Below are 24,432 nucleotides of genomic sequence, written 5' to 3'. Positions count from 1 at the left end.
CGTCGAAGCATGGAGTCTCAGGGCAGTTTGGGGGGGCTCGGGGCAGTTTGGGGGGGCTCGGGGCAGTTTTGGGGGGCTCGGCCTCACCTTCATCTCCACGTCCCCCCGCAGCTCCAGCTCGAAGCCCCCGAATTCCTCCAGCACGGCCTTGGTGACCCCCGAGATGTGGATCTTCAGGGCTGGGGGGTGGCACTGTCAGCGCCCCGGGGTGTCCCCGGGGTGTCCCCGGGGTGTCCCCAGAGTGTCCCCGGGGTGTCCCCGCAGTGTCCCCGGCCCTGCAGTGTCCCCAGGGTGTCCCCATGTTGTCCCCACAGTGTCCCCTCAGTGTCCCCGTGGTGCCCCCCATGTTGTCTCCGTGATGTCCCCTCAGTGTCCCCGCGGTGTCCCCTCGGTGTCCCTGCAGTGTCCCCAGGGTGTCCCCACGGTGTCCCCCATGTTGTCCCCATGTTGTCCCCTCAGTGTCCCCGCGGTGTCCCCATGTTGTCCCCTCAGTGTCCCCGCGGTGTCCCCAGGGTGTCCCCGCGGTGTCCCCCTCACCCTCTCCGTTGGACTCCATGCGCGAGGCCGTGTTCACGGTGTCCCCGAACAGGCAGTACCGCGGCATCTTCAGCCCCACCACGCCCGCGCACACCGGGCCTGGGGACACCGGGGCTGTCACCCCCGGGGTGCCACTGTCCCGCTGTGCCACCCCCGGGCCACCGCCGCTGCCCCCCGGGGTGCCACTGTCCCTGTCCCTGACCCTCTTTCTCTTCCCGTTCCTGTTCCAGTTCCCAGTCCCACCCGTGTGGATGCCCATTCCCATCCCCATCCCCATTCCCATTCCCGTTCCCGTTCCCGTTCCCTCCCCACCGGTGTGGAGTTCAATGCCTGTTCCCGTTCCCGTTCCCGTCCCCGTTCCCGTTCCCTCCCCCCCGGTGTGGATGCCAATGCCTGTTCCCGTTCCCGTTCCCGTCCCCGTTCCCGTTCCCTCCCCCCCGGTGTGGATGCCAATGCCTGTTCCCGTTCCCGTTCCCGTCCCCGTTCCCGTTCCCTCCCCCCCGGTGTGGATGCCAATGCCTGTTCCCGTTCCCGTTCCCGTCCCCGTTCCCGTTCCCTCCCCCCCGGTGTGGATGCCAATGCCTGTTCCCGTTCCCGTTCCCGTCCCCGTTCCCGTTCCCTCCCCCCCGGTGTGGATGCCAATGCCTGTTCCCGTTCCCGTTCCCGTCCCCGTTCCCGTTCCCTCCCCCCCGGTGTGGATGCCAATGCCTGTTCCCGTTCCCGTTCCCGTCCCCGTTCCCGTTCCCTCCCCCCCGGTGTGGATGCCAATGCCTGTTCCCGTTCCCGTTCCCGTCCCCGTTCCCGTTCCCTCCCCCCCGGTGTGGATGCCAATGCCTGTTCCCGTTCCCGTTCCCGTCCCCGTTCCCGTTCCCTCCCCCCCGGTGTGGATGCCAATGCCTGTTCCCGTTCCCGTTCCCGTCCCCGTTCCCGTTCCCTCCCCCCCGGTGTGGATGCCAATGCCTGTTCCCGTTCCCGTTCCCGTCCCCGTTCCCGTTCCCTCCCCCCCGGTGTGGATGCCAATGCCTGTTCCCGTTCCCGTTCCCGTCCCCGTTCCCGTTCCCTCCCCCCCGGTGTGGATGCCAATGCCTGTTCCCGTTCCCGTTCCCGTCCCCGTTCCCGTTCCCTCCCCCCCGGTGTGGATGCCAATGCCTGTTCCCGTTCCCGTTCCCGTCCCCGTTCCCGTTCCCTCCCCCCCGGTGTGGATGCCAATGCCTGTTCCCGTTCCCGTTCCCGTCCCCGTTCCCGTTCCCTCCCCCCCGGTGTGGATGCCAATGCCTGTTCCCGTTCCCGTTCCCGTCCCCGTTCCCGTTCCCTCCCCACCGGTGTGGATGCCGATGCGCAGCTCCAGCTGCTGCTGGGGCCGGTGGCGGATGCGGAAGGAGCGCACGGCGTCCAGCAGGGCCAGCGCCATCCGCGCCACCTCCCGCGCGTGCAGCTTCCCGTTGCGCACCGGCAGCCCCGACACCACCATGTAGGCGTCGCCGATGGTCTCCACCTGCGGGACAACGGGAATTCCCGGGAATTCCGCGGGCGACGCCCCCGGGAAGGGAGGGACACCGGGCCGGGGGTGTCCCAGGAACGCCTGGGGGTGGCACCGGGGGCGCTGGGACAGGCACGGGTTGGGCTCGATGGGCTGGGGGGGCTTTTCCTGCCACAGTGATCCTGGGATTCTGGGATTTGGGGGTCCCGTTGTGCTTGGATTCTGGAATTCTGGGATTCTGGGGTGTGGGGATTCTGGGATTTTGGGGTGTTGGGATTCTGGGATTTGGGGATTCCGTTGTGCTTGGATTCTGGGATTCTGGGGTGTGGGGATTCTGGGATTTTGGGGTGTTGGGATTCTGGGATTTGGGGATTCCGTTGTGCTTGGATTCTGGGATTCTGGGGTGTGGGGATTCTGGGATTTTGGGGTGTTGGGATTCTGGGATTTGGGGGTTGCGTTGTGCTTGGATTCTGGAATTCTGGGATTCTGGGGTGTTGGGATTCTGGGATTTTGGGGTGTTGGGATTCTGGGATTTGGGGGTCCCGTTGTGCTTGGATTCTGGAATTCTGGGATTCTGGGGTATTGGGATTCTGGGATTTTGGGGATTCCATTGTGCTTGGATTCTGGGATTCTGGGGTATTGGGATTCTGGGATTTTGGGGTGTTGGGATTCTGGGATTTTGGGGTATTGGGATTCTGGAGTTCTGTAATTCTGGGATTTTTGGGGTATTGGGGTTCTGGAATATTTGGGGATTGCATTGTGCTTGGATTCTGGGATTCTGGGGTATTGGGATTTTGGGATTTTGGGGTGTTGGGATTCTGGGATTTTGGGGTATTGGGATTCTGGAGTTCTGTAATTCTGGGATTTTTGGGGTATTGGGGTTCTGGGATATTTGGGGATTGCATTGTGCTTGGATTCTGGGATTCTGGGATTTGGGTGTATTGGGATTCTGGGATTCTGGGGTGTTGGGATTCTGGGATTTTGGGGTATTGGGATTCTGGGATTTGGCGGTCCTGTTATGCTTGGATTCTGGAATTCTGGGATTCTGGGGTGTTGGGATTCTGGGATTTGGGGGTTCCGTTGTGCTTGGATTCTGGGATTCTGGTGTATTGGGATTCCGGGATTTGGGGATTCCATTGTGCTTGGATTCTGGGATTCTGGGATATTGGGATTCTGGGATTTTGGGGTATTGGGATTCTGGGATTTGGCGGTCCTGTTATGCTTGGATTCTGGAATTCTGGGATTCTGGGGTGTTGGGATTCTGGGATTTGGGGGTTCCGTTGTGCTTGGATTCTGGGATTCTGGGATTTGGGTGTATTGGGATTCCAGGATTTTGGGGTGTTGGGATTCTGGGATTTGGGGGTTCCGTTGTGCTTGGATTCTGGAATTCTGGGATTTGGGTGTATTGGGATTCTGGGATTTGGGGATTCCATTGTGCTTGGATTCTGGGATTCTGGGGTATTGGGATTCTGGGATATTTGGGGATTGCATTGTGCTTGGATTCTGGGATTCTGGGATTTTGGGATATTGGGATTCTGGGATTTTGGGGTGTTGGGATTCTGGGATTTGGGGTTTCTGTGTGCTTGAATTCTGTAACTCTGGGATTTTGGGGTATTGCGATTCTGGGATTTTGGGGTACTGGGATTCTGGGATGTTTGGGGTACTGGGATTCTGGGATTTTGGGGTACTGGGATTCTGGGATGTTTGGATTCTGGAATATTAGCTTGTGCTTGGATTCTGGGATTCTGGGATTTTGCAGTGTTGGGATTCTGGAAATTTGGTGTATTGGTATTTTGGGATTTGGGGTTTCTGTGTGCTTGGATTCTGTAATTCTGGGATTTTGGGGTATTGGGATTTTGGGATTTGAGGTTTCTGTGTGCTTGGATTCTGTAATTCTGGGATTTTGGGGTATTGGGATTCTGGTGTTCTGTAATTCTGAGATTTTTGGGGTATTGGGGTTCTGGAATATTTGGGGATTGCATTGTGCTTGGATTCTGGGATTCTGGGATTTGGGTGTATTGGGATTCCAGGATTTTGGGGTGTTGGGATTCTGGGATTTGGGGGTTCCGTTGTGCTTGGATTCTGGAATTCTGGGATTTGGGTGTATTGGGATTCTGGGATTTGGGGATTCCATTGTGCTTGGATTCTGGGATTCTGGGGTATTGGGATTCTGGGATATTTGGGGATTGCATTGTGCTTGGATTCTGGGATTCTGGGATTTTGCAGTGTTGGGATTCTGGAAATTTGGTGTATTGGTATTTTGGGATTTGGGGTTTCTGTGTGCTTGGATTCTGTAATTCTGGGATTTTGGGGTATTGGGATTCTGGTGTTCTGTAATTCTGAGATTTTTGGGGTATTGGGGTTCTGGGATATTTGGGGATTGCATTGTGCTTGGATTCTGGGATTCTGGGATTTGGGTGTATTGGGATTCTGGGATTCTGGGGTGTTGGGATTCTGGGATTTTGGGGTGTTGGGGTTCTGGGATTTTGGGGTATTGGGATTTTGGGATTTGAGGTTTCTGTGTGCTTGGATTCTGTAACTCTGGGATTTTGGGGTATTGGGATTCTGGCGTTCTGTAATTCTGGGATTCTGGGGTATTGTAAGTCAGGGATTCTGGGGTTTTGGGGTATTGCGATTCTGGGATGTTTGGATTCTGGAATATTAGCATTCCAGGAAACTGGAGCTCTGGAACTCTTGGGTTCTGGGATTCCCTGCTTCTGGGATTTTGCGATTCTGGGATTTTGCGATTCTGCCATTCCCTGACTCGGGATTCCTGGTGTTTTCCGACCCTGGGATCCCGTGCCACCCACGGGGACATTCCGAGCGCACCCAAGCGCGCCCAGCACGTCCCTGCGTGCCCCTACCCGTCCCTGAACGCCCCCAAAGGCGTCCCCCTCACCTTGTAGACGTCGAAGTTGTCGATGATGGCGTCGAAGCAGGTGTAGAGGTCGTTGAGCAGCGTCACCACCTGCATGGGCGTGCTCTGGGCCGACAGCGCCGTGAAGCCCACGATGTCGCTGAAGTAGATGGTGACGCTGTCGAACGCCTCCGCCTGCACCGTCTCCCCCCGCTTGAGCTGCTCCGCCACCGAGCTGGGGGACGGCAGGAGGTGGGGAGGATGGGGGGTCAGGGCGGGCACGGCCCCCGGGGTGCCCCCCAGGACCCTCCCGGAGCTCACTGGGGCAGGATCTGGTAGAGCAGAGCCTCGGCCTTGCGCTTCTCCTCCAGGTAGGCCTGGGTGCGCTCCTCCACCAGCTCCTCCAGGTTGTTGGCGTATTGCTCCATGCGGGACAGGAGGTTGTCCAGGATGTTGGTGCTGCTCTCCCTGCGGGAACGGGGTCATCTCCCACCCAAGGACTCTTTTCAGGGGTCACCTCCCACCCACAGACCCTTTTTGGGGGTCATCTCCCACCCACAGATCCTTTTTGGGGGTCATCTCCCACTCACAGACCCTTTTTGGGGGTCATCTCCCACCCACAGATCCTTTTTGGGGGTCATCTGCCACCCACACACCCTTTTTGGGGGGTCATCTCCTGCCCACGGATCATTTTCAGGGGTCACCTCCTGCCTGGGAAACCTCCCTGGGGTCACCTCCTACCCACTGTCCCTTTTTGAGGGTTACCTCCCATCCATGGACCCTTTATGGGAGTCACCTCCCACCCAAGGACCCTTTTCAGGGGTCACCTCCCATCCATGGACCTTTTTTGGAAGTCATCTCCCACCCATGGACTCTTTTTGAGGGTCACCTCCTGCCTGGGAAATCTCCCTGGGGTCATCTCCCACCCACAGACCCTTTTCAGGGGTCACCTCCCACCCATGGACCCTTTTTGGGGGTCACCTCCCACCCACGGACCCTTTTTGGGGGTCATCTCCCACCCACAGGCTCTTTCTGGGAGCCACCTCCCACTCAAGGACCCTCCCTGAGAGTCACCACTCACCTGGAGATCCTTTCTGGGGGTCACCTCCCACCCCAAGATCCCCTCTGGATGTCACCCCTCATCCTGCGAGCCTTCCTTGGGGTCACCACCCACTCAGGGACCCTCTCTGGAGACCACCCCTCACCCAGGGACCCTTTCTGGGGGTCCCCCCCGGCCCGCGGGTCGGGGTCCATGGCGGCACCTGTTGAACTTGCGGAGCTGGACCTTGATCTGGTTGAAGTCGGGGCGCTCCAGGACGTCCTCGGCCCAGCAGTGCTGCATCAGCTGCCCCAGCTCCTCCAGGTGGCAGCCGACGTTGGCCGAGGGCCGGAAGCTGGGCCGCTCCCCGCTCTTCACCCGCTCGATGATCTCTGCGTGACCGGGACCCGTCACCCACGAGGGCTCACCAGCGGGTCCAGGAGCCCATCCGTGGGTCCAAACACCCATTGGCCAGTCCAGTAACTCATCAGAAGGTCCAAGAACCCATCAATGGGTCCAAAAAACCCATCTGTGTGTCCGAACACCCATTGGCCAGTCCAGTAACTCATCGGAAGGTCCAAGAACCCATCCGTGGGTCCAAGAACCCATCTGTGTGGCCAAAAACCTATCCGTGTGTCCAAAAACCCATTGGCCAGTCCAGTAACTCATCCGAAGGTCCAAGAACCCATCCGTGGGTCCAAGAACCCATCTGTGTGTCCAAAAACCTATCCGTGTGTCCAAAACCCCATTGGCCAGTCCAGTAACTCATCGGAAGGTCCAAGAACCCATCCGCGGGTCCAAGAACCCATCTGTGGGTCCAAAAACCTATCCGTGTGTCCAAAACCCCATTGGCCAGTCCAGTAACTCATCGGAAGGTCCAAGAACCCATCCGCGGGTCCAAGAACCCATCTGTGGGTCCAAAAACCTATCCGTGTGTCCAAAAACCCATTGGCCACTCCAGTAACTCATCAGAAGGTCCAAAAACCCAGCAACAGTCCAACCATCCAATGATGAGTCCAACAACCCATCAGTGGGTCCAGGAAGTCGTTGGAAGGTTCAGGAACCCATCACCTGGTCCAAAAACTCATCACCGTGTCCAACCATCCATCACCAGCTCCGAGAACCCATCAATGGTTCCAACTACCACCAACACATCCAAGAATGGATGGATCAATGATCATCCAACAATCATCTTGGATGATCAATGGATCACCCAAGAACCCATCAATGGTTCCAACCACCCACCAGCGCATCCAGGAATGGCTCAATGGATCATCCAAGAAAGGATCAATGGATCACCCAAGAACCCATAAATGATTCCAGCCACCCACAACACATCCAGGAATGGATGGATCAATGATCATCCAACGATCATCTTGGATGATCAATGGATCACCCAAGAACCCATCAATGCTTCCAACCACCCACCAACACATCCCATAATGGCTCAATGGATCATCCAAGAAAGGATCAATGGATCATCCAAGAACCCATCAATGGTTCCAACCACCCATGAACACATCCAAGAATGGATGGATCAATGATCATCCAATGATCAACTTGGATGATCAATGGATCACCCAAGAACCCATCAACGGTTCCAACCACCCACCAACACACCCATGGATCAATGGATCACCCAAGAACCCATCAATACTTCCAACCACCCATCCACCCCTCCAGACCCCACCATCCTCTCCAGCCACCCCCAGCAGGTCCCCTGAGTGTCCCCCCGTGTCCCCGCTGACCTTTGGGGCTGAGGTCCATGCCCTCCACGTAGAAGACGCCGCTGCGCAGCGCGATCTCCTGCAGGATGATGCCAAAGCTGTAGACGTCGCCCTTCTGCGTGCCCCGCGCCGGCGGCTCCTCCATGCGCAGCAGCTCCGGCGCCGTCCACAGCTTCTCTGCGGCACCGGGGACCCGGTCAGGCCAGGGGACACTCGGGGGACACTCGGGGGGCACGGTGGGGGGGACACGGGGAGGGTCTCACTGGCGAAGAGCGCGTGGGTGTCGTCGCCGTCGGGCGCCACGCGGAAGCTCTCCAGGCCGTAGTCCGTGATCTTCAGCACGAAGCGCGAGTCCACCACGCAGTTGGAGGACTTGAGGTTCCCGTGGGACACGATGACCCCGTTGTGCAGGAACTGCATCCCCTGGGGGGGCACAGGGAGCTCAGACACGGCCGGACCCCAGTGACACGGGGGGTGGGGGATGCCCAGGGGGTGGGGGATTTCTATGGGGTGGGGGATTGGGGGATTTCTATGGGATGGGGACACCTGTGGGGTGGGGGATTTCTATGGGATGGGGACACCTGTGGGGTGTGGGATTCCCGTGGAATGGAGATCCCTGTGGGACGGGAAATTCCTGTGGGGTGGGGGATTCCTGTGGGATGGGGGTTCCTGTAGGGTGGGGGATTCCTGTAGGGTGGAGGACCCCTGTAGGATGGGGGATCCCTGTGGAATGGGGGATTTCTATGGGATGGAGGATTCCTGTGGGTGGAGGACCCCTGTAGGATGGGGGATCCCTGTGGAATGGGGGATTTCTATGGGATGGAGGATTCCTGTGGGATGGGGACCCCTGTGGGGTGGGGGATCCCTGTGGAATGGGGGATTTCTATGGGATGGAGGATTCCTGTGGGATGGGGACCCCTGTAGGATGGGGGATCCCTGTGGAATGTGGGATTTCTATGGGATGGAGGATTCCTATGGGATGGGGACCCCCGTGGAGTGAGGGACCCCTGTGGGGTGGGGGATTCCCATGTGATGGGGGACCCCCACGGGGTGGGGAACCCCCCGGGACCATCACCCATACCTTGACGATGTCGTGGGTGAGGGAGTAGCGGAACATCCAGTCCAGCGTGATGCTCTCGTTCTCCAGGATGTCCTGGGGACACGGCGGGGGGTGAGGGGCGGCCCCGGGCCGGGGTCCCGCTGCCGGGCCGGGGTCCCGGGAGGGTCCCGGCCGTACCTGGAGGCTCCCCCGCGGGCAGTACTCGGTCAGGATGCAGATGTTGGGCGGGTCGGTGCAGGCGCCGATGAAGCGCGTCAGGTGCTCGTTCTGCACGTCCCGCATCTGCCGGGGGCAGCGGGGGGGTGGGCCGGGGTCCCGCCGTGTCCCCCCCCCGGCCCGGGACCACCCCCCGGGACCACCCCCCGGGACCACCCCCCGGGACCACCCACGTACGTGTTTGAGCTCGAACAGGACCTTGCGAGTCAGCTCGATGCGTTTGCGGTTCAGGTGCTTCACGGCCACCAGGTTACCCTGGGGGGACGCGCAGGGGTGGGGACACGGCGGTGGGGACACTGCGGGGGTGGGGGGTGTCCCCCCCGCTCCCCCGCCCCCCTACCTTGTAGTAGGCGGTCTTGGCGTACACCTGGAACTGCCCCTCCGCCGTCATCAGCGAGCCGTAGTTGGAGCCCCGCTGTGCCAGGGGGTGGGGTGAGCCCGGGCACCCCAAAGCTGCCGTCCCGACACCCCGAGGGGGCTGCGGGGGGACCCCGGTCCCCACAATCTCCCATCCCTGAGCTGTGGGGTGACCTCGATCCCCAAAATCCCCTGTCCCTGAGCTGTGGGGTGACCCCGATCCCCGCAATCCCCCATCCCTGAGCTGTGGGGTGACCCCAGTTCCCACAATCCCCCGTCCCTGAGCTGTGGGGTGACCCCCGTTCCCGGTCCCTGTGCAGGGATATGGGGCAATCTCCATCCCCCCAGTCCCGACCCCGATCTCTGTTCCCCAGGAGGGGCCAGGGGGTGACCCCAGCCCCTCTCCCCGCTGTCCCCCGTCCCCCCGGTGCCCACCAGGGACAGGGTGAGTTTGCTGCCGGCGCTCCGCAGGTGTTTCTCCAGGCTGCTCATCTGCACGTCCTCCCAGCGCACCCGCCACAGCTCGGCCGCCAGCTCCTTCTCCAGCTGCAGCTTCCTGCAGCCCGGGGAGGGGGCTGCTGAGACCCCGGCCCAAGCCCCCCGCCCCGCCCCAAGCCCCCCGCCCCGCTTTGCACCTGCAGATGAAGAAGGAGGTGACGGTGATGGCCGTGAGGATCAGGCTGACCACGAGCGACAGCACCTCCAGCGTGGACAGCGAGGCTGGGGGGGGACACGAGGGGGCTGTCAGGGCCCGGGGGGGCCGCGGGGGGTCTCACTGCTCGCCCCCCCACCCCTCACCTTTGCGGCACTGGGGGTCAGTGCCCTCGAAGCCACAGGGAGGGACGTCGGACGGGACCGCGTTGCCCGGCCAGTGGATGTCCCGCCCCGGCAGCATCTGGATCTTCTTGGTGGTGCCGTTGTAGTTGGCCACGATCTTTGGGATGGGTGGGGGGGAAAGTGCAAGGAATGGGTGGGGGGAAGCCCCCGGAGCCCCCTCCCCGAGCCCCGCTGCCCCCGAGCCGGGGCTCACCTGGAAGTTTCCCTGCTCGGGATCCATGTCCCACAGGGAGTAGTCGCTCTCCCGGTCCCCCTGCTCGTCGATCTTCAGGAAGCCGGTGACACCTGGGCGGGGAGGGTGAGGGGCTGGGGGGGACCCTCCGGGGACGGGGAGGGGGCTGCCATCCCCAAATATCACCCTGGGAGTGGGGCTGGGGACAAGGATGGGATGGGGCTGGACGAGGTGGAGCTGGGGACAGGGAGGGGACAGGCAGGGGACAGGCAGGGGACACGCAGGGGACAGGCAGGGGACACGGAGGGGACACGCAGGGGACAGGGAGGGGACAGGCAGGGGACACGCAGGGGACACGGAGGGGACAGGCAGGGGCCGGCTCTCACCGTAGAAGGTGCGGTTCCACATCTGGCGGGTGATGGCCGAGGCGTCGCTGACGGAGCCGCCGCGCTCCAGGGTCTCGTTGAGGGCCTGGGCGTAGAGCAGGACCCCGTCGTGGAAGGCGGCGGCGATGAAATTCATCTGGGGACACGGCGACAGCTCGGCGACAGCTCGGCGACAGCTCGGGGACAGCTCGGGGACAGCGCACAGCCGGGGGTCCCGCAGCCATCCCGCGTCCCCCGGCAGCTCCAGCTCGGGGCCGTGTCCCCGCAGCCCCGCTGTCCCCAGCTCCACCCCGTGTCCTCCCCGTCCCCCGGTGTCCCCAGGGCTGTCCCCAGGGCTGTCCCCAGGGCTGTCCCCGTGTCCCACCAGGCCGTCCTTGATGGAGAAGTTGAAGTGGTGCCGCGCCTCCTCCTTGAGGCGCTGCAGGAAGGGCCGGTACTCGGGGTTCTCGGGCTCCTTGTAGGTGATGATGGTGACAGCCTGCCACGGGGACAGGGGACAGGGCTGGGCACATCCGCCTGGGCGTGCCGTGCCCACCTGGGCGTGCCGTGCCCACCCGGCTGTGTCCCTGTGCCCACCTGGGTATGTCCCTGCCCACCTGAAGCCATCTGTGCCCACCTGCAGGTGCCGTGCCCACCAGGGTGTGTCCCTTCCCGCCTGGCCGTGTCCCCGTGCCCACCTGGGGCCATTTGTGCCCACCCAGCCGTGTCCCCGTGCGCACCAGGGTGTGTCCCTTCCCGACTGGGACCATCTGTGCCCACCTGGCCATGTCCCTGTGCCCACCCAGCCGTGTCCCTGTGCCCACCTTGGTGTGTCCCCATGCCCACCTGAAGCCATCTGTGCCCACCTGGGGGTGCCGTGCCCACCCAGCTGTGTCCCTTCCCACCTGGGGCCATCTGTGCCCCCCCAGCCGTGTCTCCGCACCCCCCGGCCGTGTCCCCGTTGCCCCCGCCCGTGCCCCCTGTTCCCCCGGCCGTGTCCCCGTTGCCCCCCCAGCCGTGTCCCTGCGCCCCCCGGCCGTGCCCCCGCGCCCCCCGGCCGTGTCCCCGCGTCCCCCGGCCGTGTCCCCGTTGCCCCCCAGCCGTGTCCTCGTTGTCCCCGGCCGTGTCCCCGTTGCCCCCCGCTCACCTGGAAGGCGCGGCGGGCGCGGGCGTCGTGCGCGTCCCCGCGGTGCCAGGGCCGCCGGGGCTCGGGGAAGCGCTGGCCCTGCAGGCTGGCCCCCAGCGGGTCGATGTAGAAGAAGGCGAAGTCGCCCCCCGTGAGCCCCTCGCGCTCCGCCTGCAGCAGCAGCTCCCGCAGCGTGTCCGGGGCGCAGCACACGTACACGACTGGGGGGACACGGCCCTTGGAGAGGGACCCCCGCGACCCCCAACACCTCTGGGAGACCCCGGGGGTCCCTGGTTACTGTGAGACCCCCCCGAGATCCCGGCCCCACGCCCCGGGGGTCCCTGGTTACTGTGAGACCCCCGAGACCCCGGCCCTGCCCCTCAGGGTCCCTGGTTGCTGTGTGACACAGCCCCGAGACCCCCAAAACCCCTGGAGACCCCTGGAGACCCCAGCCCCACATCCCAGGGGTCTCTGGTTACTGTGAGACCCCCCCGAGACCCCCAACGTCTCTGGGAGACACCTGCCCTGCACCCCGGGGGTCCCTGGTTGCTGTGTGACATGGACCCGAGACCCCCCAACACCCCTGCAGACCCCAGCCCCATGCCCTGGGGGTCTCTGGTTGCTGTGTAATATGGGCCCAAGACCCCCTGAGACCCCAACCCACATAGTGGGGGTCCCTGGTTACCTCTGGGAGACCCCAGCCCCATGTCTTGGGGAGTCCCTGGTTGCTGTGTGACACAGCCCCGAGACCCCCAACACCCCTGGAGACCCCTGCAGACCCCAGCCCCGCATCCCGGGTCCCCCCGGCCGTTGCCTGACACGGGAAGGGGCGGCGGTGCCCGCGGGGCGGGGGTCCCGAGCCCGCTGCCGGCCCCCCCGTGCCCTGCCCGGCGCTGCCCTCGGCGCCAGGCCGAGGTTTCCTGTTTTCCCGACTCCGTTTCCTCCTCCCCGCGGCCCTGATGGATTCCCGGCGACACCGTGACCCCGGGGGTGCCGCCTGGGCTGGCCGCGGCCCCCCCAGCCGTGCCCACCCCCGCGGCTGAGCGCCCACCGCCCCGCCCCCGGTGCCCCCCGGGCTGGAGCAGGGCCAGGGACGGGGCACAGCCGGCCCGGGACACCGGGACAGGTGACAACACCCGGAGAGCCCGGGGGGCACGGAGTGGGGAGGGGTCCAGGGGGTCCCGAGGGGCAGCGTGGGGGGGTGTGGGACACGCGTGTGCGGCGGTGACAGCCGTGGCTGCCAGGGACAGCCAGGGACAGCCAGGGACAACTGTGAACAACCAGAAACAACCATGAACAACTGTGAACAACCATAAACAACCATGAACAACTGTGAACAACCATAAACAACTGTGAACAGCTGTGAACAACCACGAACAACCATGAACAGCTGTGAACAACCACAAGCAACCACAAACAACCATAAACAGCCATGAACAACTGTGAACAACCATAAACAACCATGAACAACTGTGAACAGTCATAAACAGCTGTGAACAGCCATGAACAACTGTGTACAACCATGAACAACTATGGACAGCCATGAACAACCATGGACAGCCATGAACAGGTATAAACAACTGTGAACAACCATAAACTACCATGAACAACTGTGAACAACCATGAAGAACTTTACACAGCTATGAACAACTGTGAACAGCCATGAACAACCTCACACAGCCATGAACAGGCATGAACAAGCATGAACAGCTGTGCACAGCCATGAACAGCCGTGTACAACCATGTGCTGTCATGAACAACCTCACACAGCTGTGAATAGCTGTGTACAGCCGTGTACAACCTCACACAGCCGTGAACAACCTCACACAGCCGTGAACAGCCGTGTACAACCATGTGCTGCCATGAACAACCTCACACAGCTGTGAACAGCTGTGTACAGCCATGTACAACCTCACACAGCCGTGAACAACCTCACACAGCCGTGAACAGCCGTGTACAACCATGTGCTGCCATGAACAACCTCAATCATGAACAACCTCACACAGCCATGAACAACCTCACACAGCCGTGAACAGCCGTGTACAACCATGTGCTGCCATGAACAACCTCACACAGCTGTGAACAGCTGTGTACAGCCATGTACAACCTCACACAGCCGTGAACAACCTCACACAGCCGTGAACAGCCGTGTACAGCCGTGTACAACCATGTGCTGCCATGTACAACCTCACACAGCCATGAACAGCCTCACACAGCCACCAACAGCCGCGCACAGCTGTGTGCAGGTGTGAACACCCACGAAAGCGCCGTGCACAGCTCTGCACGGCCCCGTCTGCCCGCGGGAGCCTCGGCACGGCCGTGAATCAGCACGAGAGCCCCGCGTGAAGCCGTGCACAGCTGGGCACAGCTGGGCACAGCTGCAAACGCCCCCGTGCAGCCGTGCCCGGCCGCCTCTGCCACCTGTGCACACCCGTGGAACCCCCCAAGGACCGGGCACGGCTGGGCACAGCCCGCGGCCGGCTGTGAACACCCCTGTAAAGTTGGGCACAGCCATGTATGGCCATGAACACCCGGGCACAGGCGTGCCAAGCCTGGCACAGCCACGGGCACTGGCGTGGGGCTGGGCACTCCCCAGTGGGGCTGGGCACTTCTGTATGGGGCTGGGCACTGCTGTGTGGGGCTGGGCACTCCTATATGGGGCTGTGCACTCCTATATGGGGCTATGCACTCCTATAAGGGGCTGTGCACTCCTATATGGGGCCGTGCACTCCTATAAGGGGCTGTGCACTCCTATAAGGGGCTGTGCACTCCTATATGGGGCCGAGCACTCCTATAAGGGGCTGTGCACTCCTATATGGGGCCGAGCACTCCTATACGGGGCCGAGCACTCCTATATGGGGCCGAGCACTCCTATATGGGGCCGAGCACTCCTATATGGGGCCGAGCACTCCCACATAGGGCCGAGCACTCCCATACGGGGCCGTACACACCCCAGTGGGGCCGTGCACCGCCCTGTCCCCGTTCCCCCGCCCCGCTGTCGCCGTCCCCGGCACTCACTGCGCCCCTTGGCCTTGATCTCCTGGATGATGAAGGAGAAGTTGCCGCCGTCGCGGAACACCACGTCCATGACCGTGAGGTTGCGCAGGGTGGGCAGCTGGACGTACAAACCCTCGGCGGCGAAGTAATAGGGCCGGTCGTCCACCCGCTCGTCCCAGTACACCAGCAGCGCCCGCCGCGTCCAGTTGAAGCGCCGGTGCAGCTGCACGCCCAGTTCGCCCAGTTTGCGGTGGCTGGGGCCGGCTCGGGTGGTCAAGCCGAACTCCTCGCTCTTGTCGTCGAAGCCGTGAGCTTCGGCCCCCGCCGTGACCAGCGGCAGCTGCCAGTGGCTGGTGAAGCGAGCCACCGGAGCCGCCGAGTAGACGCACCCCGGCCCCAAAAACGCCGCGGGGTGATGGGCGAGCCGCAGGTCCACGGCCACCAGCGGCGCGGCCATTTCGGAGCAGACCCCGTGGCGGTCCTCGCTGTCGCCGAACACCCAGCCCAGGGTGAAGCCGGGCAGCAGATCCCGCCGGGAATTGACGGCGGCCGCGGCCAAGCGCACGGCGGGACCCACGCGCGGCCAAGCCCACGGGTAGGTGAGGTTGCGCCGGGGCAGCACCACGGCGAGGGTCAGCGGGGCCGGGGCCGTCCCCGCGGCCGGGAGCAGGGCCAGCAGCGGGGCCAGGAGCGGGGCCAGGAGCGGGGCCAGCGCCGCCAGCATCGCCCACGGACGGAGAGTGGCTTCCACCGCCCCCCCGCCACCCCGCCCGCCCCGCGGCGGGGCTGAGCCCTTGCTCGCCCCCCCCACTGGTGACACAAAGGGCCGTTATCATCCACACCGAGCTTAACTCCTTCCTGCCCGCTGCCCCCACCTCCCACGGCATTCCAGCCGGGATGGGCGGCGGATGGGGCCGCCCGCCGGTGGGTGGGGACGTTCCCACCCGTGGGATCTGTCCCCGCTCCGGTGTCGCCACCGCCCGGGTGCCGCTGCTGACCCGGTCACGCGTGGGGCGCTGAGACACGAGGAGCTCGTTAGGGTGCGGGGACATCGCGACCCGCGGAGCCCACGCTGTCGCCACGCAGCTCCGGAGCCTTCGCGCGGCGCTGGGGGACCCGGAGGGGCTCGGACACCTCTGGTCCCCCTCCTCCGTGGGGGGTTCTGCCCCGCGGAGGGGTCAGGGCAGCCCCACGGCAGGGGGGTGACACTCGGGGGTGCGCGGCTGCCGGGGACACTGGCAGCCCTCGGGGGACACGGGCAGAGGTTGGGGACACACACGGGGACGCACTTGGTTGCGGGGACGCGCGCAATGGTCCGGCCGCGGCGCACCCGCAACTCCCGGGGACGCGGGTGGACGCGGGTGGGGTGACACCCGTGACACCGGTAACCCCACGCTGCTGCCGGCTCGCGGCGCGAGGCAAACCTGCGCGAGCATCAGGGAAGCTCACGTAGCGAATAAAAAACTTTAAACGAGCAAAGCAAACCGCGCGTGGGGAGAAAAAAGGAAAGAAAAAGTCTTGTTAGCAGAGGATGGTTTCGATCCATCGACCTCTGGGTTATGGGCCCAGCACGCTCCCGCTGCGCCACTCTGCTGCTGGCGGGCAAAGCGGGCCGGGCGCCTTATGGGCGTGATGCACGCGCTCCATTCATGGGCTCCGCGCCCCCTCCAGCGGCCGCTCGGCGCGCGCCGCCATTGGCCGCTTCCCTCTCTGATTGACGCGCCGCTTCACCAATGGTTGTTGGGGGAGCGACCGTGAGGGGCGGGCTGGGGGAGAGCGGCGGCCAATGAGCGGGCGGGTTGCTGCGGGGTCTGCGAGCGGCGCTTCATTGTCGGGAGCGGCGGCGACATGAGGTGGGGACGGTGGCACCGAGGGGACACCGGGACCGGGACCTTGGCGGGAGCGACCGGGCGGACAGCGGCACCGGGGGGATACCGGGATTAGGGGAGGAAGGGGGGAAGTGGAGGGAGAACTGGGCCTGGGGGGACCACGGGGCACCGGACACACCGGGAGTGAGGGCCGCGGGACCGGGGAGACACCTGGAGCGGGTGGGGAACGGGAAGAGAGCGGCGGGAGCGGGGAGAACCAAGGGGAACCGGGGCTGGGGGAGGCCAGCACCGAAACCGGGGATGGGGGGACCCCGAGAGGCACCGGGGAGCACCGGGGGGCAGGATCGGGGTGCGGGGGTCGGAGCCCCCCGTCACCGCCGCTCCCGTTCTCTCCCCGCAGGGGCGATCGAGGCCGCGGCCGCGGCGGCCGCTTCGGTTCCAGGCGAGTCCCGGCGCCGGTCCGGTGCTGCTGCAGGCCCGGGCCGGGCCCTGCATGTCGCGACAGGGGCGGGAGGGGGCCCAGGGAGTGAATTGGGGTTTTCTCTCCCCTGTAGGTTCCGGCCCTTTGTGCCCCACATCCCCTTCGATTTCTATGTCGTGAGTAACCCCCGCCCCGAGGGCGATTCCCGGGAATTTTCCGGGATTTTTCCAGGCTTAACGATACCCCCCCCTCCCCCCAGCTCTGATTTGCGGGGTTTGGGTTCTCGTGGTGTGGCTGAATTGAATGAATTCCCTAAAAAACGCTGGTGGATCAGTAAAAAACCCACGCTAGAGGGTAAACGGGATAATGGGATCCAGGCGAGGAATAATGGCACAAATCGCTCCGGGATTGGGGTTTTTGGGATTGGGATTTTTGGGATTGGGGATTTTGGGATTGGGGTTTTTGGGATTGGGACTGGTAAATCCCTGGAGTGAGGTGTGTGTCCCTCCTCAGGGCGATGCCCCTACTTCCCTCAGGTGTTTCATGTACCTGTTTCCCACCTTTCCCAGCAGGAAATCCCCCTTTCCCAAATTCCCTGTGGACAGGTCACCCCAAGGCCCTGTGGCTGCAGACAACGGGGGATTAATGAGTTCATTAAAAAAATTCTTTAATAAACTTCATCAAAACCTCCGGAGGTGGGAGCTGCTGGACGCCCCTGCAGCTCCTGGAGGCCGGCAGGATGAAATCCCAGTGGGAATTGTGTCCCCTTCCAGTGTGAGATGGCTTTTCCCCGCGTCAAGCCCGCGGCAGACGAGACGGCCTTCAGCGAGGCGCTGCTCAAGAGGAACCAGGACCTGGCTCCCACCGCTGCCGAGCAGGTGCCGCGCCCAAAATTCCCCCAGATCCTCAAGATGGGGCTCGGGGAATCCAAAGTTTTTCAGGAGGGGTGGAAAAATTAGTTAGTTCTCTGGAATTAGCACTGTGGGGAATAATGTGGATTCTGTGCTCTGCAGTGGGGTTATTCCTGGGTGATCCTGTTCCTTCCCAGGCTTCCATCCTGTCCCTGGTGACCAAGATCAACAACGTCATCGATAATTTGATCGTGGCACCGGGGACGTTCGAGGTGGTGAGTGCAGAGCTTGGGAAAAGAGCTCCGTGGGGAGGTGCTGGGCGAGGCCCAGAGTGCTGGGACTGGAAAATGGGAGGATGCTCCTGGCCAGGGTGGGTTAAGGCTCGATGGTGAGCCCCCAGATGTGGCATGTGGGTTGAATTCTTGGGATTTTGGGTTGTTTTTCCACCAGCAAATCCAGGTTTGCCAGGGTGGCTCCTAAAAGAACCTAGGGTGGGTAAAGGCTCAGTGCTGAACCCCCAAACGCGGCATGTGGGTTGAATTCCCGGGATTTTGGGTTGTTTTTCCACCAGCAAATCCAGGTTTGCCAGGTTGGCTCCTAAAAGAACCTAGGGCGGGTAAAGGCTCAGTGCTGAGCCCCCAAACGCACCATGTGGGTTGAATTCCCGGGATTTTGGGTTGTCTTTCCACCAGCAAATCCAGGTTTGCCAGGGTGGCTCCTAAAAGAACCTAGGGCGGGTAAAGGCTCAGTGCTGAGCCCCCCAATGGAGCATGTGGGTTGAATTCCTGGGATTTTGGGTTGTTTTTCCACCAGCAAATCGAGGAGGTTCGCCAGGTGGGCTCCTACAAGAACCCAGAGTGGGTAGAGGCTCAGTGCTGAGCCCCCAAACGCACCATGTGGGTTGAATTCCCGGGATTTTGGGTTGTCTTTCCACCAGCAAATCCAGGTTTGCCAGGGTGGCTCCTAAAAGAACCTAGGGCGGGTAAAGGCTCAGTGCTGAGCCCCCCAATGGAGCATGTGGGTTGAATTCCTGGGATTTTGGGTTGTTTTTCCACCAGCAAATCGAGGAGGTTCGCCAGGTGGGCTCCTACAAGAACCCAGAGTGGGTAGAGGCTCAGTGCTGAGCCCCCAAACGCACCATGTGGGTTGAATTCCCGGGATTTTGGGTTGTTTTTCCACCAGCAAATCGAGGAGGTTCGCCAGGTGGGCTCCTACAAGAAGGGGACGATGACGACGGGGCACAACGTGGCGGATCTGGTGGTGATCCTGAAGATCCTGCCCACCTGTGAGTGCCACCCTGGCGGGATCACAGCAACCCTCGGAGCCAGGCCCCGCTCCGACCCTTCTCCTCCTCCTTTTCCTTCTCCTTTTTCCCAGTGGAAGCCGTGGCAGCCTTGGGGAACAAGGTGGTGGAGAGCCTGCGGGCGCAGGACCCCAGCGAAGGTGAGGCCGCGCTCCAGGCCGCGTTCCCGTGGAGATTCCCGGCCCCTCCGGGCGCAATTCCCGCTCTTTCCTTGCAGTCCTGACCATGCTGACCAACGAGACCGGCTTCGAGATCAGCTCAGCCGACGCCACGGTGAAGATCCTGATCACCACGGTGCCGCCCAACCTGCGCAAGCTGGACCCGGAGCTGCACCGTGAGCGCCCGGCCGCGCCTCCCGCCCGGAGCCTCCGCGGTGCCCGCGGCCGCCTGGGAAAACCGGGAATTTCTGCTTCTTGCAGTGGACATCAAGGTGCTGCAGAGCGCCCTGGCCGCCATCCGGCACGCGCGGTGGTTCGAGGAGAACGCCTCGCAGTCCACGTGAGTCCGGGGCCCGCGGAGCCAGGGCTGGGTCCAGATCCAACTCCTGGATCCAAATCCTTGTTCTGGATCCAAATCCTCCTTCTGGGTCCAGATCCTACTCCTGGATCCAAATCCTCCTAGGTCCAGATTCTCATTCTGGATCCAAATCCTCCTCCTGGATCCTAATCTTTGTTCTGGATCCAAATCCTCCTTCTGGGTCCAGATCCTACTCCTGGATCCAAATCCTTGTTCTGGATCCAAATCCTCCTGGGTCCAGATCCTCCTTCTGGGTCCAGATCCTCCTCCTGGATCCAAATCCTTGTTCTGGATCCAAATCCTCCTTCTGGGTGCAGATCCAACTCCTGGATCCAAATCCTCCTAGGTCCAGATTCTCATTCTGGATCCTAATCCTTGTTCTGGATCCAAATCCTCCTCCTGGAGCCTAATCTTTGTTCTGGATCCAAATCCCCCTTCTGAGTCCAGATCCTCATTTTGGATCCAAATCCTTGTTTTGGATCCAAATCCTTCTGGGTCCAGATCCTCATTCTGAATCCAGATCCTCATTCTGGATCCAAATCCTCCTCCTGGGGCCAGATCCTCATTCTGCGTCCAGATCCTCTTCCTGGATCCAGATCCTCATCCTGGGTCCAGATCCTCATTCTGGCATTCTGGGTCCAGATCCTCTTCCTGGATCCAGATCCTCATTCTGAAACCAGATCCTCCTTTTGGATCCTAATCCTTGTTCTGGATCCAGATCCTCCTTCTGGATCCAGATCCTCATTCCCGAGAACACGGAGCGCAGTCCCGGTGTGGGACTGAGCCTCCTCCTGCCTCTGCTCCAGGGTGAAGGTCCTGATCCGGCTGCTCAAGGACCTGAGGATTCGCTTCCCCGGCTTCGAGCCGCTCACGCCCTGGATCCTGGACCTGCTGGTGAGGTCACCGCTGTGGTGCCGATCCTGATCCCGGCAGGAGCTGGGATTCTTGCCCCAGGCTGGGATTCTTCTGTTCTTCCTGCCCTAATTCCTGCTCCTTTCCTCTCCAGGGGCACTACGCCGTGATGAACAATCCCACCCGGCAGCCCCTGGCCCTCAACATCGCCTACAGGTCCGTGGCATCCCCAGTGCAGAAATTCCCGTTGCGGCTCCGTTTTCCTGGCAAAACCATTGGAATCTCACTGGCTGACTGGGAGACAAATCCAGCTCCTCCAGCTGGGATGTCCTGGTGGTGTTTTTGCTGGAAGGATCCAGTTTTAACCCAGAATATCTCTGTGCAGGCGCTGCCTCCAGATCCTGGCGGCCGGGCTCTTCCTGCCCGGCTCCGTCGGCATCACGGATCCGTGCGAGAGCGGCAACTTCCGCGTGCACACGGTGATGACGCTGGAGCAGCAGGTGAGGAGGGGTCCCCGAAGGCCAGGGGGCTCAGGGGGCGTCCCTGTCCCCACACTGACCCGTCCCTGTCCCCAGGACATGGTGTGCTACACCGCCCAGACCCTCGTGCGCATCCTGTCCCACGGAGGGTACCGGAAAATCCTGGGACAGGAGGGTGACGCCAGCTGTGAGTGGGGCTGCGGGGGTGTCCGGGTGGGGACGGGGCTGGGGTCCCCCCGAGCGGGCGCCCAGGGTCACCTCTTGGGGCAGACCTGGCCTCCGAGATGTCCACGTGGGACGGGGTGATCGTGACGCCGTCGGAGAAGGCGTACGAGAAACCTCCGGAGAAGAAGGAAGGGGAGGAGGAGGAGGAGAACCAGGAGGAGCCGGCGGCGGGCGAGGAGGAGGAGAGCATGGAGACGCAGGAGTGACACCTGCGCTGCCTGCAGCAGGTGAGGGGACACCGGCCTGGGGGTCCCTGCTCTGTCACCTGACGTGTCCCTGTCCCCTGTCCCCGTTTTGTACGTTGCACATTAAAGTGTCCCCCTTTTCCAGCGTGTCCTGCTTGCTCAGGTCCATGTGGGATAGATGGGAATGAGGCAGCTGAGGCAGCAGCAGAAGGATCCAAGACTTGAAGGAGCCACCTGGGGCTGCCCACACCCCACTTGAGGCAGCCCAAATCCCACCTGGGCTTCCCAAATTCCACTGGGGGTGTCCAAATCCAACCTGGAGGTGCCCAGACCCCCCTGGCAGCACCTGCCCGGCTCTGTTGTCCCCAAGGCCCCTCAGGGACGTGGGAACATCACGGACTCTCAGTCACTTTTATTCCAGCGCCCACAAATCCGGGAACACGGCTCGGAGTGTCCCGGGTCCCTCAGCTGCAGGTGATGGGGGACATCCCCTCAATTCCTGAGCTGGGATAAACAGGGATTCCTGCTCCCCTGGCTGGTCACCTGCTCTCCTGGCTGGTCACTTGCCCTGGTAGCCCCCGGCCTCCAGCATGGCTCTCCTCCGCACCGTCTCCTTGGCCACGCTGTGGTTCAGCCTCCGCAGCCGCTCCTGCACGCGGCAAAAGTCACCTGTGAGCAGCTGAGGGGGGCTCCGGGACCCCCACCCCGCTGCGCCCCCTCACCTGGGCGTTCTGCAGGATGTTGTTGACCAGCACCACGCGGCGCCGGGCGTTCAGCAGCTTCTTCACGTAGGGGTCGAGGTCCAGCGCCACTTTCTGGTCCTCGTTGATGCGGCAAAGCTCTGGGGAGGGGTTTGGGTGAGCCCCCTGTGCCCTGACGCTGAGGGGGACAGGGGTGGACCCCCCCGGCTTTGGCTCACCTGTGGCCAGGCTGTCGATGTGCTCCCGCAGCTCCACCTGGCTCTCCCTGTGCAAGGGGGACAGGTGAGACCCCGGATCCACGCCCCAAATCCGCCTGTGTCCCCCCAGTATGGGACCTGCATGCTCAGAACCCCCGGCCACCAACCCCAAGAACTGCCCACCTCGTGTACCCCCAAAGCTCTTCAGCCCCAAAATTCACCCTCATGAACCCCCAAAGCCCTTCAGCCCCAAATTCACCCTCTCGCACCCCCAAAGCCCTTCAGCCCCAAATTCACCCTCACGAACCCCAAAGGCCTTCAGCCCCAAAATTCACCCTCACGCACCCCCAAAGCCCTTCAGCCCAAAATTCACCCTCACGCACCCCCAAAGCCCTTCAGCCCCAAAATTTACCCTCACGAACCCCCAAAGCCCTTCAGCCCCAAAATTCACCTTCATGCACCCCCAAAGCCCTTCAGCCCCAAAATTCACCCTCACGCACCCCCAAAATTCACCCTCACGCACCCCCAAAGCCCTTCAGCCCCACAGAACAGCCCTCCCCGGCTCTACCTGCCCCTCAGCCTTGCAGCCCGGCCCGCCGCGCCCCGCCCCGCTCCCGGCCCGTCCTGCCCCGCTGCCTGCCGCTCTCCGCGGCCGCTCTCCGTGCCCGGACCTGACGCTGTGGACGTGGCGGTCGAGCTGTCGCACGGCGGGCCGCAGGAACTGCAGGAGCCCCTCAGCAAAAAGCTCCCGCGCCCCGGGGCCGCTCCCCGCCGCCATCTTGGCCACGGGCGCCGCAGGGGCTGCTGGGAAACCGAGTCCGCGGGGAGGGGGAGCGGCCGCTTCCGGTGCGCGCCGCGGGGGCTGGTGGGAAATGTAGTCCCAAGGGACTTGCGCACAGCTGGATGCACATCTGGAAACGCATCTGGCGGCGCATCTGGCGGCACAACTGCACTGCTGAGCATCCGTCACAGGCCACAGATTCCAACCCCATCCATTAAATAACGGTTTAAACAACGTGGTGTTGGTCCTTCCACCTTGTTGTTTCGGCTTTTAAAAATCTTTTCTTTTGGTTTATTTTCATACAAAAGTTAAAGCAGGAGGTGGAAATCAGCACCGAGGGCCGCACTACACCCAGGCCACAAGCACTGACCCAATCCATTAAATAACCGTTAAACCAACACATTTTTGGCCTTTTTTTTTTTTTTTTGCCGTTTTTTTGTGTTTTTTTTTTGGCTGCCCCTTCCAGGAGTCAGGCGTGGGCGTCGGGCAGGGCGTGCAGGACGTGGTCCAGCAGCTGCAGGGCGCGGTGCAGGTGCACCTCGATCCAGCAGGGCGTGCAGGTGATGCTGGCCCGGGGGTAGTCGGGCCCCCAGCCCTTAACGAAGCTCAGCCTAACGAGGCACAGGCGCCGCAGGTCGTCCACGCCGAGCCCCGCGGCCACCGACAGCCCTGGGGAGGGGGTGACACCGTCAGCACGGGGGGGGTGGGACAGCCCCGCGGCGTGCTGTCGCCGCTGCGGTCACTCACCGATGGCCGGGGCGATGCCGCCCACCGAGCCGGGCCCGGGGATGCTGCCGGCCACCGCGGCGGCCTGGGCGGTGGCCGCGGCCTGGGCGGTGGCCGCCTGCTGCTGCATCTGCCGGTGGCACTGCCGCAGGTCAAACACCTGGGGGGACACGGGGGGGAACCCCTGAGCGGGGTGGGGGGGATCCCCTTTGGGGGCTCCTTCCATCCCTGGGGTCCTGCCACGCCGGCCAGAACCTCCGAAAATCCGCGCACAGAACCCACCCCCGCCCCCTCCAGGTTCTGGGGACCCCCTGGGAACCCCTGGGGACCCCCGGGGAGCCCTGGGGACCCCCGGGGAGCCCCGACCTTGATGTGTGCTCCGGGGTACACCTTGTGCACGGCGTCGCCGGGGGCTCTGCCCGCCTCCCTGTCCAGGTAGAAGCTCTGCACGAACACGGCGTGCTCGCTGCGGCAGCGCATCCACACGTCGCCCTCGCCTCGCCGCTCCAGCTGCACGCCCTTGCCGATGTGCAGCCTGGGGGAGAGCCTCAGCACGGACCCCCGGAGCCCCCAGAGCCCCCAGAGCCCCTAGCTAG

General features: G+C 62.7%; 4 protein-coding genes and 1 non-coding gene across 6 annotated transcripts in view; 1 reads left to right on the top strand and 4 right to left on the bottom strand.

Moving 5' to 3' along the window:
- Positions 1-15,628, bottom strand: part of NPR1 (natriuretic peptide receptor 1) — a 17,686-nt gene extending 2,058 nt beyond the window's left edge. Inside the window, exons 1-20 of the mRNA XM_041404019.1 lie at positions 14,792-15,628; positions 11,795-11,994; positions 11,033-11,146; positions 10,669-10,804; positions 10,304-10,395; positions 10,072-10,207; positions 9,909-9,993; positions 9,709-9,829; positions 9,257-9,331; positions 9,094-9,171; positions 8,878-8,982; positions 8,722-8,793; positions 7,904-8,063; positions 7,662-7,817; positions 6,137-6,305; positions 5,196-5,342; positions 4,917-5,109; positions 1,858-2,032; positions 538-636; positions 45-179 (exon numbers count right to left, since the gene is read on the bottom strand). Of these exons, the coding sequence (XP_041259953.1) occupies positions 45-179; positions 538-636; positions 1,858-2,032; positions 4,917-5,109; positions 5,196-5,342; positions 6,137-6,305; positions 7,662-7,817; positions 7,904-8,063; positions 8,722-8,793; positions 8,878-8,982; positions 9,094-9,171; positions 9,257-9,331; positions 9,709-9,829; positions 9,909-9,993; positions 10,072-10,207; positions 10,304-10,395; positions 10,669-10,804; positions 11,033-11,146; positions 11,795-11,994; positions 14,792-15,494 (3,151 nt within the window). The 5' untranslated portion in view covers positions 15,495-15,628. The remainder of the gene's footprint in view (positions 1-44; positions 180-537; positions 637-1,857; positions 2,033-4,916; positions 5,110-5,195; positions 5,343-6,136; positions 6,306-7,661; positions 7,818-7,903; positions 8,064-8,721; positions 8,794-8,877; positions 8,983-9,093; positions 9,172-9,256; positions 9,332-9,708; positions 9,830-9,908; positions 9,994-10,071; positions 10,208-10,303; positions 10,396-10,668; positions 10,805-11,032; positions 11,147-11,794; positions 11,995-14,791) is intronic.
- Positions 15,629-16,292: 664 nt separating this feature from the next.
- Positions 16,293-16,364, bottom strand: TRNAM-CAU. The gene has a single exon. It is a non-coding gene; the product is annotated as a tRNA-Met (tRNA).
- Positions 16,365-16,523: 159 nt separating this feature from the next.
- Positions 16,524-21,716, top strand: ILF2 (interleukin enhancer binding factor 2). 2 transcript variants are annotated; one of them, XM_041403952.1, is made up of 15 exons: positions 16,524-16,623; positions 17,000-17,041; positions 17,154-17,196; positions 17,794-17,898; positions 18,069-18,146; positions 19,054-19,156; positions 19,249-19,314; positions 19,392-19,508; positions 19,594-19,672; positions 20,497-20,584; positions 20,697-20,758; positions 20,928-21,042; positions 21,118-21,208; positions 21,292-21,473; positions 21,577-21,716. In XM_041403952.1, the coding sequence occupies exons 1-14, from the start codon at positions 16,619-16,621 to the stop codon at positions 21,450-21,452; spliced, it is 1,155 nt and encodes a 384-aa protein (XP_041259886.1). In that variant the 5' UTR covers positions 16,524-16,618; the 3' UTR covers positions 21,453-21,473; positions 21,577-21,716. The 2 variants fall into 2 exon arrangements, with proteins under 2 accessions (XP_041259886.1, XP_041259885.1); XM_041403951.1 differs by lacking the exon at positions 21,577-21,716 and having other exon boundaries at positions 21,292-21,571.
- A 112-nt stretch (positions 21,717-21,828) lies between these two features.
- On the bottom strand, positions 21,829-23,154 carry SNAPIN (SNAP associated protein). Its single transcript, XM_041403979.1, has 4 exons — positions 23,001-23,154; positions 22,351-22,397; positions 22,154-22,272; positions 21,829-22,080 (listed from the first exon to the last, which is right to left on the bottom strand). The coding sequence occupies exons 1-4, from the start codon at positions 23,105-23,107 to the stop codon at positions 21,991-21,993; spliced, it is 363 nt and encodes a 120-aa protein (XP_041259913.1). The 5' UTR covers positions 23,108-23,154; the 3' UTR covers positions 21,829-21,990.
- A 144-nt stretch (positions 23,155-23,298) lies between these two features.
- The window catches only part of LOC121335661 (mothers against decapentaplegic homolog 4-like), a 5,537-nt gene continuing 4,403 nt past the window's right edge, over positions 23,299-24,432 (bottom strand). The window contains exons 8-10 of the mRNA XM_041404018.1: positions 24,203-24,371; positions 23,858-23,996; positions 23,299-23,779 (exon numbers count right to left, since the gene is read on the bottom strand). Of these exons, the coding sequence (XP_041259952.1) occupies positions 23,580-23,779; positions 23,858-23,996; positions 24,203-24,371 (508 nt within the window). The 3' untranslated portion in view covers positions 23,299-23,579. The remainder of the gene's footprint in view (positions 23,780-23,857; positions 23,997-24,202; positions 24,372-24,432) is intronic.

This window comes from Onychostruthus taczanowskii, unplaced genomic scaffold, assembly GCF_017590055.1.
Source record: "Onychostruthus taczanowskii isolate IOZ18803 unplaced genomic scaffold, ASM1759005v1 scaffold207, whole genome shotgun sequence".
Lineage (NCBI taxonomy): Eukaryota > Metazoa > Chordata > Aves > Passeriformes > Passeridae > Onychostruthus > Onychostruthus taczanowskii.
This window is presented reverse-complemented; position numbering and strand designations above follow the sequence as displayed.